The sequence below is a fragment of the Fulmarus glacialis genome, unplaced genomic scaffold (assembly GCF_000690835.1).
Source record: "Fulmarus glacialis isolate BGI_N327 unplaced genomic scaffold, ASM69083v1 scaffold1867, whole genome shotgun sequence".
In the NCBI taxonomy this organism is placed as follows: Eukaryota; Metazoa; Chordata; class Aves; order Procellariiformes; family Procellariidae; genus Fulmarus; species Fulmarus glacialis.
In genome coordinates this window covers 28,966-40,884 of record NW_009223628.1, presented here as the reverse complement: position 1 = coordinate 40,884, position 11,919 = coordinate 28,966, and the positions used below count along the sequence as shown (strand labels likewise).

At 52.8% G+C, this 11,919-nt stretch overlaps 1 protein-coding gene across 1 annotated transcript in view; it reads left to right on the top strand.

The window, feature by feature from the left end:
• The window catches only part of CBFA2T2 (core-binding factor, runt domain, alpha subunit 2; translocated to, 2), a 15,632-nt gene extending 7,134 nt beyond the window's left edge, over window positions 1–8,498 (top strand). The window contains exons 5-12 of the mRNA XM_009581840.1: window positions 1–82; window positions 725–978; window positions 1,680–1,765; window positions 2,863–3,058; window positions 4,966–5,034; window positions 5,395–5,585; window positions 8,179–8,342; window positions 8,378–8,498. Coding sequence (XP_009580135.1) covers window positions 1–82; window positions 725–978; window positions 1,680–1,765; window positions 2,863–3,058; window positions 4,966–5,034; window positions 5,395–5,585; window positions 8,179–8,342; window positions 8,378–8,498 — 1,163 coding nt within the window. The remainder of the gene's footprint in view (window positions 83–724; window positions 979–1,679; window positions 1,766–2,862; window positions 3,059–4,965; window positions 5,035–5,394; window positions 5,586–8,178; window positions 8,343–8,377) is intronic.
• The last annotated feature ends 3,421 nt before the right edge of the window (window positions 8,499–11,919 follow it).

Genomic DNA, 11,919 nt, shown 5'->3' with positions numbered 1-11,919 from the left:
ACACAAACACGACGTCCCCCGCTGACTCCTCCGAGCTGCTGATCGAAGTGAACGGGAATGGGAAGAGGCACAGTCCGGACAGGTAAAAACAGCTTTCGTCGTTCTGCCAAGTTCTTAAAGTTGTGACTTTTGTTTCAGCTTTGCTGCTGTGAAAGCTTCAAGCAGCATCCAGGGCTAAACCATAGGATCTTATCACTCCCAACAATATTCTGGCTGTTAGTAGGACACCGATGATTGCTCCTCCTGCACTGCGAATTCAGGTTGGGATCCTCTTCCAGGCAGGTTCCAAGGCAGAGGGACTTGTTGGGTAGCACTGAAGAGCCTGAGCTGGAAGCTGAGCGGTTCTCCGCCTCCCCAGGCAGCGAGCGGAGGCACTGTCAGGGCTGGGAAGGATGCGGTTCATTTTCACCACTTTTTATTCCAAGTTAAAAGTTGTTATGTAATTATGTGGAGCATGTCTCAAATTTATCAGAACTGTGAAATTTTAATTTGGTCATGCTCAGAAAAATGAATCACAACACTCAGGCATCTTGAACTTTTTCTTTGACAGGGTCATTTTGTGGATTTGTTCACAAGTTGAGCATGTTTGGTTTAGCTCCCTGCCCTCACCTCCCAGTAAAATTAACGCTGGCCAAACTCTGCTGATTCGAAATCTGCATCTTTCCCTTTCCAAGTATGTTTATGCGGTGCTAATGAATCCCTCTCTCTGCCGGCGTGGTTGCAGAAGGGAAGACAGCAGCTTTGAGAGGGAGCCGCTGCCGACAGAGCCTCCGGCCAAGAGAGTGTGCACCATCAGCCCCGCGCCCCGGCACAGCCCTGCCCTGACAATCCCCCTGATGAACCCTGCGGGACAGTTCCACCCCACCCCACCACCCCTCCAGCACTACACCTTGGAAGATATCGCGACCTCCCACCTCTACAGGGACCCCAACAAGATGTTGGAGCACAGAGAGATTCGGGACAGGCACGGCGGTCTTGGTGAGAAAGCCTGGAGGGCTTTTAGTTGTAGGAGCCTTGAGGTCCAGCGGTTGAGCTTCAGCATTGGTCCCTGCGTGGCACCAATGCTGTGTAATGCTGGGCACGTCCTCAGCAGAGTTTTTGCAGGGAATTCAAAGAAAACAACTGACCATGGAAGGTTAAAAACGGGAAGATTGAGAGTTTGTATTTCCCTATATACATGTAAAGGCTGGAGCCACCGAGGATGAGGAGGAAGGACCCGGTGTGTGAGTTGAGTATAGCCAACCCAGCAGGCAAGAATGGAGGGCAGGGAAATAGAAATTAACTTTTCCAAGATCACTAAAGCAGGAGAGCAGAGCCTGTCCCCCGCCCCGTTTCCCCCCAGGGGTGTGTGGGAGGTGCATGCTGTGTTTCCAACCGGACAGCCTGAATCACAAGCTCTGAGCTCCTGTGGGTTCAAAATAAGGGAGCCAGCTCCCCAAGCAGGTCAGATCCAGACCCGTGAGTGGATTTGGCACTTCTGAGACAGTCACGCAGACAAGGATAAAAGCGCTGGCATGGAATTGCCCCTGTAGAGCCACCTCCTTGAGATGTGTTTTAAAATCCCAGCTATATATAGCTGGAAATATAGCTCTTTATTATTGCTTCGAGGCCACCTTCCCTCTCCAACACTGAAAGCACTCGGTCCATCTAATCACTCTTCTGGCTGTGGTTTGTTGCAGGTTTGAATGGAGGATACCAGGACGAGCTGGTGGACCACCGCTTAACGGAGAGAGAGTGGGCTGACGAGTGGAAGCATCTCGATCACGTAAGGAATGGCAGGAGGTGTGAGAAGCTCTGTGGGACGCAGCAACCCAGTGCTCCACCTGCTCCAATTTGTTATTTTCTTGTTGTTGATACCATATCCAGGCTTTCCTTGTTAGAGGAACAAGCCACCACAAGAAGATGGATGGTGGGGAGGGCAGATAGGAGCAATAGCACTTTCCTGGCAGGTTTTCTCTGCCCATGGTCAGTGGAAGCCAGAATCACTTTGCACGAAGTGTCTGGAGCTGGGGAGCTTCTTCTGCAGAGCATGGCCATGTGCTGCCCTGGCTGGCTGAGCAACCAAACCCAACCTTGTCCCTGCACGGGTCTTTTCTGCAGCAGCCCAGGCCAGCACTGTACCAAGAAGCGTGCAGATGTGCTACGTGCTGCAAGGATGTGGAGTTGACAGAATAAGTAAACCCATCATTATTTTTTAAAGACTTTTTTTTCCTGGGTTGCCAGCCTTTTATGGGCCTCAACTAGGTACCAACAGCAAGACTTGGTACTTTGGCAGACTTTCTGCAGTCTGTTTTTTCCCTCTGAGCAAGGCTGCTCATCCAAGCACTTCACTGGAGTTTTTCCCTCAAAGAGATGGGATTGAAGTTCAATTTTGGTCACAAATGCAGAGAAACCCCATGCTTGCTTATGCTCTAAAGCTGATGTTTTGGGGGGTGGGGGGTGGAATAGAGGCCTCGTAGCTGAATATTTGCGAGTTGGGATGTGGCTATGGAGAGATGGCATCAGGATCAGAGTCATCCCTTGCATGGACACCCTATTCCCATAGGAAAGTGGGTTTTTTTCACCTCCACCTTTAGAAGCGTGGCCCTAAACCTCCGATGGTGACCAAAGCCCCATGGTGCAGGTGTGATCACCTCCTTCCCAGCTGGTGCTGCTCAGCATCGCTGCTGCCCTTGTGGGTACGGGACCCAATCTTACCTGTCTGTTTGAATACTACATCACCCGAAGTGCTCAGAGCCTGTTCGTGTGAAATGACCTCGTGTTTCATCTTCCTGGGATGGTCCCTGTGGTACCTCCGATGAGAAATTTGGGAGATGACCTCATGAGCGGGCAGCAAGACTGAAAACGCATTCCTCCCTGCAGGCACTGAACTGCATCATGGAGATGGTGGAGAAAACCCGGCGCTCGATGGCCGTGCTGCGGCGCTGCCAGGAGGCCGATCGGGAAGAGCTCAACTACTGGAAGAGGCGGTGCAGTGAGACGGCCGAGCCGCGGAAGGCGGGCAGCGAGCTCATCTCCAGGCAGCACAGCCCCAGCAGCTCCGACTCCATCGGCAGCGGTAAGCGAGGGGTGGGCGTGCTGTGCCAGGATCTTTCGAAGTAGATGTCTAATTACGACAAAGCTATATTAGGCATAAAGTGATCATAATGTATTCAAATTATAATATAAATTAAATACTTAAGCAGTGCGTAACTGTTCTCAAAGCTCTGAAGAGAGAAAAGTCATTGGACACGTGGAAGCTCCTGGCTGAGCTCCTGGAAGCAGCATTTGCTGACGTCTGAAGGCACCTTTGGGCGGCAGCAGCACCTTCTCCTGGTGCCAGGAGAAGAGCATCTTCCTTGTCCCTGAGCTGTACTTGCTGACCAAACCGAGCCAGGTTCATTCAAAGCTGAGAAACCAGAGGGTGAAAAGGCAGGAGAGGTGGTTGGTTCCACCCTTCTTCCCCTTCCAGTCTGTCTTGCCTAAAGGATTTTAAATGTCAAGGTCTACAAATTCTAAAAATACCGAAGACTGCTGTAAGTGTAAGAGCTACTACCTAAGTTATTAATTCTATTTTTGTATCATGAGTCAACTTAACTTTATTCAAGTTGACTATTTTTACTCTCCAGTATGCAGGAGTTTTGACCCTATACAAAAACCAAGTCTATTTTATGCATTTGGATGTAATTCTAATTTCCATCCAAACAAATATGCTGCAAATCAAATGCTGAAAAAAAACCCCTGATCATTCGATAATAAAAAATGGATGTTTGCTAACAATAAGAATAAATGTTAAACTAAAAATCTCAATTTGATATATATTCAACTAGTTCGTATGCAAAATAAAGAGTGAATCCTGCTGCATGTCAAAAAGAACCATCCAAATCAGAGCCCAGTCCAGATTTAGCTGCAATTGAACAAGTTTCGATAGTTCCCAAGAATGAGTATTTCCTGGGAAAACAGTAACAAGTACACAAGCAGAAGGAACTGAAATAGAATGTATTAATCCAAGTTTCTTGGAAATGAAGCGCCCATGGCTCCAGCCGTAACTGCAGAGCAGCGTGCGGCGAGCCTGCAGGGTGGCTGGGTGTGCGTGACGACCTGATGAGCACAGACAGCTTTTAGCCCTTCTATATTTAAGTATATCATGACTAATATACTTACAGCCCCATGTTAAAGGTGATATAATTTAATTTTTTTTAATAAATTGGGAATGCCGTTGATGCTTTCTCCCCTCGTGGGACCTAGTGCTAATTTTCAAGCTCCATTGCTGTTGTGAGAAGGTGCAGTTAAACATCAAGAAGCATCCCCAGGTGTGCCGCAGGCTTAAATAACCTCACCGCCTTCCTGGAGTGCTTTGGTTCTCCCACCAGCCTTTGACATGAATCAGTTTTTGTTTTGACCCTTCAGAAAGTTACTCTGAAGCCTTAAAAAAAGGGATGCAGGTAGAACACAGGATGAGGCTTCTGAAAAGCTTCTCTGTGTGACTGCAGTCTGTGTTTAGGTCCCCTTCTGTCACGTGGGCTCTTCGCAGGCTTATGGGTGCTGGGGAATGTATACACCTCTCACCATTAGAGGTCTTGCAGGACAGTTTGTCCATCGATTCAAGCCTTTGAATTGCCCCTGGGAGGGGAAAGTGCTGTGTTTAATGTAAACTGCTGGTTGTATAGATTGATGCTCAAAGTCGCTGGACAGTGCAGATGTTTGATGGCGTATATTTATAAGCATTGCCTGTTGTTATAGAGTACTAGGAGATGGAAATGGGTTATACAGTGTCATAAATTATGCAAGGCACTAATTAAATGTTGTAATTTATCATCTGAGTGTTTGATGAATGGCTTTAACTGTAGGTATCCTCTGCTTTGAATTTTAGCTGGCTAATTCTACCCTGTCCCACAATGTACCGAGGTACCACTGGGCACTTAAAGCAGCAGTTGGGTGAGACGAGGCTTTGCCAACCTTTCCCTGTGTCCCTTATTCCAACAGATTCATTGCGGGAGTTCAGCAGCAGGTCAGGAACGGGCTACGTCACTGAAGAGATATGGAAAAAAGCTGGTAAGTGTTTGCTAGTAACCTCGGCGAGAGATTCTGCCAGATTGGTTGAGGTAAATACAGATGCTGCAGATTTGCTCTGCAGAAAGAGGAGAAGCCCAGCTGCAGGCACGCCCCAGGATGTGCACATCTGGCTACCAACGCCCCCAGCCTGGGTTTTCCAAAGGGCTCTGCTCCTTCTGTACGATGCCAGTGGGGATCCCGTGGGGCTGAGCCTGGCCTCGCCGCTCCCAGGGGCGGTCGTGATGCTGACCGTGACCCGCAGGCGTCCCAGCCGCAGGGAACACGCCGCTGCATCTCGACGTCTCTCGGAGGCTCACCCCGCTCCCTGGGCGGGTGGGTGAAGCTGCTCTTTTCTTCCAGAAGAAGCCGTGAACGAGGTGAAGCGCCAGGCCATGTCAGAGGTGCAGAAAGCGGTGGCGGAGGCCGAGCAGAAGGCGTTTGAGATGATTGCCTCCGAGAGGGCTCGGATGGAGCAGACCATCGCAGATGCCAAGCGCCAGGCCACCGAGGATGCTTTCTTAGTGATAAACGAACAGGAGGAATCTACAGAGGTAAGGTGCCAGGGGACATCCCAGGAAGGGACTTCCAAAGACTCACAAAGTCTCCAGGTCCTGCCCGGCAGTGACTCGGAGGCTGGAGGTCCCCCATCCCTTTTCCTCTCCAATCAATAACTAAAGGGATGCTCTGATACCATTAAAAAACCCTTTTGCTTTTGATTTTGCTGGCAGGAGAACCAGCCTAAACAGTGTCTGCAGCATCCGCGTGTGCACAACAACTCTGTGAAGGCAGCACTGGGCACTGTGAGCTGAGTGTAACGACCAGGGATTTCTTGGGATTGAGGGAGATGTGGAAGCAAAGGGAAAGGGATGCTGGTGGATGCAGCTCTCCATTTAGCTCAGAAATCTGCTGTTGTGGGGTACTTGATCTGTGGAGAAAAGGAATTGCTGTTTGTGGGCTTTAAAATAGCGCAGGGTAGAAACTAGGCTGCAGGTGAAGCTACATGTGCCTGATGGTCTATACCACACCCTGTGTCGGTGCAGACCAGCCTGGGGCATATATATTGTCATGGATGTTGTTGTTGTTTCACTGGCTCCCGAAACACGGGCCCGGGCAGCGTGTGGTCACCTCATTTCCAGAAACAGGCTCCCCACGTCTCTTGCTACGCCGCTCCCATACGTTCGGGGATAGGTGGGAAGCGTCTGTGTGGGCTGGCGTTACGGAACCTCATAACACCTAATGAGACATTTGCACGTTGGAAAAGAAGGGATGACTCTTAGTTTGTCATAGCCAGCAACACCTGCTGAATGGGTGTCTCTTAGAGAATTTCTTTCTACTCCTCAATCATTAATTACCTTCACTGTTGCGTAACTGGAAGCTCACTTCGTTAAGCTTTGGAGATCTCAGCTGGACTGGGCAATTGCATGGCTAATTCCTGCACCGCCACGTCCCATCCACGTGTGGTTTGGTTCTTGTTTTAATTTCTCTGCACAAATGCAAGAGCAGAGGCTTTGTTTCTGCCGAGCAAAAATCTGATGGGAACGTGGAGTTCATGTCTGCTGGGACTGTGCGGGCAGCAAGTCCGTTTCCCTCCTGGGGGGTTTCTGTCCACGCTGCTGACCGGGGCTCGGGAAGGTCTGGTGCCAGGGTCCCTGTGCACGGCAGGAACATGTAAATATGAGGTGGTATTACAGAGAAGTATGTCTATACTATTTCCTGATTAAATCACTGAAGGACGAATGCCCCAGTCAGTAAACAGATGATGGGAGTGGGTGGAACTGCTCAGGAAGCTGTGGAAGAAATGAGACAAGTAATGATTTCTCCGTGGGAGAATACCAGAGGAGTGTCCTCCTCCTCCGGCCATCCCGGGGAGCAGTGCGGGACCTCAGGAGCAGCCTGGCGTCCCATCTCCCCAGCACCCAGAGCTCTTCTCTAAAGGCCACGTTGAAAAGCTGTCATGTATTCTGGCACGTGGTGTAACCTTTGACGTGGTTTAAAAACACCACTTGAAGTGTAAACGGCTGTAAAGCAGTGACCGGGTTTTCCAAGAGTTACCGCAGGCTTTGGTGGGGTTTTTTTTCGGTCGCGAGTCCTGCTTCTCTCGAGAGACCGAGGAGCCTCGGCGACGCGCTGGCTCTAGAGCAGCTTACTCCTGACCAGCTCGCTTTGGCTCTTCGCTGCTAGCCCGTAAATCATCGACAGGAGCTGGTGGCTCTGGTGCAGACCCTGGGAGCGGGGAATCTCACTGCCCTTCCCTGCAACAGACCTGTCCAATGCAGGTCAGCATCTCCCACCACCCCGCTTTCCTGCTTCGACAGCTTTTTGCTTGTGGTCGCAGAAGCGGTGGCCAGCGAAAGGTGCCCTGTTAGGCAGGATTAGAGGCAGGCGGGCTCCAGCGGGGGCTGCTTTTCCGCAGCTGAACTTGCCCTCCCCAGTATGCGATTGCTAACGCGCGAGTCCAGCTGCAGGAAAGCTAATCCGCCTGCTCCCCTCCTCGCAGCAGCTGCAGCCGCAGCTCCCGGCGCTGGCCCCTTGCCCCTGCGATCATAAGGAAGCGGTGGCACGCTGTAAACCCACCAGCTGACGCTTCTCCCAGCGGCCAGAGGGGCTTTGCTCTGCTTCCAGATTTAAGCTTGGGCTCTGGCAGTGCTTCCACCTGGCTGGGAGGCTTTCAAATGAGCTTTTTCTTTTCCAAATTAGCCTGCTCCGACCTCTTGTGCAGCTAGGCAGGGTGCAAAGCAAATGGTGCCTGTGCAGCACGCTGTAATCCCTGCAGAGAGCACTTGGCTGGGAGTGATACCAAAATAGAGCTGCTTAAAACAGGAAATAAAAAGACCAAATAGCAGCATCTGCAGCGTGTTTTTTAGTCCTTGCCTGCTGTTTCCTCTATGCATTTGGGTGGATGTAGGGGAGAGGATGTGACCGGTGCAGTCTGGCAGGCGGTTTTGGGCAGAGCAGAGGAGTAGGGGTTAGTACCCTTGGCAAAGAGCTGTGAAATAGCAGGAATTAATGGATTGCTCATTTTAATATTACTAAATCTAGGCCAGAGGGGGATGAACAGTCCCCTCCAGAGCTGTTGAGTCAGCACCATCCTGCAGCTCTTGGAAACTAAACCCATTTTAAAGTGTGGCGTCTTTGGTCTTGCAGAGTTGCTGGAACTGCGGTCGCAAAGCCAGCGAGACGTGCAGCGGCTGCAACATCGCCCGGTACTGCGGCTCCTTCTGCCAGCACAAGGACTGGGAGAGGCACCATCGAATCTGCGGCCAAGGCCTGCATGGCCAGAGCAAGCCGCTGGCTCTGCCCACGGGCCGATCGGCAGGGGGCGGCTCCCGGGGGCCGCCCCGCCAGCCTCGGCCGCCAAGAGCCTCGACGGCGTGCCCAGCCCGGCCCTCGAGAAGACTTCAGCGACCACCTCCCGGTCCTCCACCCCGGCATCCGTGACAGCAATAGACACGAACGGACTCTAAAGGGGAAGTTTTGGTTCAGTCCATTTGATTAGTTTCCCTGGGTTTTTTTAAGCCGAAAAAAACCCCACAGCAACTTGTATCACTTGACACATTTGACACATCGTGCCGCCTCCTCAGAGCGCTGACACTCGGGCTTTGCCATCTCGTTCTGCCTTTTCTCTTTTGTGGCTCGTGAAGAACTGGGGCCGGCCTTGCCCGCGGCGCCTCCGCGCCCGTCTCTCCGCAGGGGGGTACCAGAGCATCATTCGGGACCTGGAGGAGGCCGGGCGCTCGCTCGGGGGGACCTGGACTCAGTGGAGAGCGGTGCCGGCGCACGCGGGAGATGCTGAACCCCGTCCTCACGGGTCAAACGTGCTCAAGCTCCTTTCCTGAGGTGTCTGAGCCACCTCCTCCTTCAGCTACTTTTATTCCATAATACGCATCTATTTTTTTTGCCTTGCTCCCAGACAGTGGTGTCTCAGATGGCTGTGCTGGCCGGTTGTTGCTGTGAACAGACCGGAGCCGATTTCCCAGCAGGAGCATCTTGTCCTCTAGTGCAAGGGCAAAAGCCGAGCCCTCTTCTCTTCTCCTGCCTGCAGGTTGGCAGCTGACGATTGCAGAGAGGGAGGAGAGGACTCGTCTGCTCTAAGCCAAATGTCAATACCAGGGAAGTACGGACACTCGCTTCTGGGTGGCCTGGTTTTAATCCCGTTCTGTGACGGGACAGCCGGTTGTGTGTTACCCTGGGTGGGACCTTTGCTGGGGGAAAGCGCAGAGCAAATCTGGATTGGTTATGGGCGGTTATTGCCCCTTCCACCTGGGTACCGTTACTTTGCTATGCAGAAAGCATTTTTTTTTTTCAGTGCATGGAAGTTGTTGGGTTGAGAGTTACTGCCGTTGCTTTTAACCACAGAGATCCTCACGTGATTGCGATGGGTTATTTATAGTCTGTTCTCTCCACCTGCGTTGGCCAAACTGTTAAAATAAATGCAGGACTGGGTGTCCTACGTCAGTTCTTGCCCCCAGCCCCGGGGGGCTCCTGCGGTGCTGCTCCGACACCGGCTGCGCTCCTCTCCCCGGAGATGCCCGGGGATGCGCAGCCACCACCGCTCCTTCCGGCCTTCGGAGACCGTCCCAAAAATGCAGGCTCACAGGGTGAGGTCCCGCGGGGATGGCGTGGTCAGCCTGGGGAGATCCATCGCTCGGAGGGTCCCTGCTGTGGCGTGGAAGGAGGGAGTCAGGGCAGCGCAAACCCTATAATCGACACCCACCCACAGAAGGGCTGCTTCAGGGCGCAGCGCGGCTCTTCTCGAATGCTTCATGCAGGCGCAGCCCGTGGGAGGGACGGGCACGTGCCCTCTGGGGAGCCGCACCGACTTCCCACGCTGCACACAAATGGACTCTACAAAACCATCTATTCAGCAAAGCCGTGTTTCCGTGACTGTTTTTGTACGATTGCTGGGCTGGAGCCCAATGAGGCGAGTAATTCCCAAATTATTTTTGATCACTTTTTCAATTGGAGGCGAATAATAGAGATGTAACAAATCGTCATTGAGTTTGCAGTGGTGTGGCTGGCTGCTGGCTGCCCGGGGATAAATGCGTGACCCACTGAACCAGCTTTGTCCCTTAGGGAAAGCTGTTTCGGAAGCTGCTGTGGTGGGGTAGAGCGGGCGATTCCTGTGTCTGCAAGGTTTTGTTATGCAAAAAAAGCCACAATGTCGCCTGGTGTTCCAAGACAGCTCTGGAGTGGCAGTTGGGGCTGCCTTGCGTGTCCCCCAGGAGACGGGGCCGGGGCCCCGGGCTGCAGCAGAGCCCCTCGCACGGACATGGCTCCTGGGAGCCGAGCATGACGGTGCTGTGCCGCTGGGCTGGTGCAGCCCTGATCGGGGTGGCCCTCGAGCCACCCTGACCTGCAGCAGTGGCGAGGCCGCAGGGGCCCAGGGAAGGTGTCACCCAGCCCGGCGGTTTTTACCCCAGGAGAGACGGAGGCAGCGGGGTTGGCCCCAAACTGCAGCAGCCCCGTGCTGCCCTGCGTGCTGCACCCCTCGCAAAGGCCCTGGGAAGCGGCTCTGTCCATGCCACTGCGGCAAAGCTTAAAAACGTCCGCTGTGCCCAGGTCTGTAGATGCCGTGTCGAGTGGGGAGGAGCAGCAAACGCTTTGGGCTTGCGAGAGCGCCTGGGCGGGGGGCTGCCCTTGCACCCCCGCTCCTCTCCCGGGAGCCGGGGAGCGGAAGGGCTTTCCTGCCCTAACGGGACACGTGCAAATTCGGAGCTGCCTCAGGTAAATAAAGTCCAGTCGCAACATCCCAATCCTCACTGCGGTCCTGACCGTACACTGTGGGTCAGCGGCGGCCAACTGCCGCGAGGTCGGATGCGGAAAGAAGAGCAGGGCAGGGCTGGAAGAAATTGCTTGTAAATAGATTGTCTTCCATAATTCTCATGCAACTTTGATGGCCGTGTACTAAAATTAACCTCAGTGTAAATGAATGAAATACTAACAGTCATGATTAGAACGATTGCTTCTTTTTTTTTTTTTAAACATGGAATGATAAATGTGAAATTCGGACATGGGAAGACATTGGGTTGAAGTTTCTATTTTTTTTGACATTTAATTCTGTAATAGAAATTTGTTACTTCATTCCTGTGCATAACTTATTTAATGTACTGTATAAAGGAACCCAAACTGTTACAGATGTATCTAGTTTGTTCTACTCAGAAGTAGTCAATAAAAAGACTATATTCATCATACCGCTCCCCCTTCCTCTTTCAGAAGGAGCAGAGGTTTGCTGCGGCGCTCAGGCTGCCGTCGGGGTTTCTGGGGGAACGCTGCCACGCTGTGGCCTTGGCCAGGGGAGCTGCGGGGGGCGAAAACTGCCCCCCCCCCCCCCCCAGGGTGGTGATGCTGCTGCGGGGAGCCCCGAGCAAGGCCCAGGAGCAAGTGCAGGCAGAGCTGGCCTTCAGCCCCATACTCAGTAATTTGGGGTTTCTTTGGGTTCATGTTTAAAGATGTTCTTTTCTGAGTTTGGTGTTTTTTTTTTTAATTTGCACACAGGACAGCTGCAAGGTGCTGTCGCAGCTGGATTGCAGTGCCAGCCGTGTCCCCCCCAGCCACTTGCGGATGCCGGCTGTGCACACCTTTGCCTAATCTGAGGATTTCAGTCTCCAGGCTGCCGCAAACACTAAGCCAGTAGTTGAGAAATCCAAAACTGGGGGCCAAAGCTGGTGCCCCCTGCAGCTAGCCCAGCCGGCAGCTCAGGAAGCCCAAAGCCAGTGCCCGCTGCAGCTCTGCCACTTGTGGCTGCCCTGGGTGCCCATCTCTAACCCACCCGGGCTGTGCCCTGGCACAGCTCGTCCCTTACCAATGGCTCTGGCACAACTCTGGCCCCAGCACTTCCCCGGTCCTGGGGGGACCGTGGCCCTCGGCCTGGCAGAGCCAGGACCT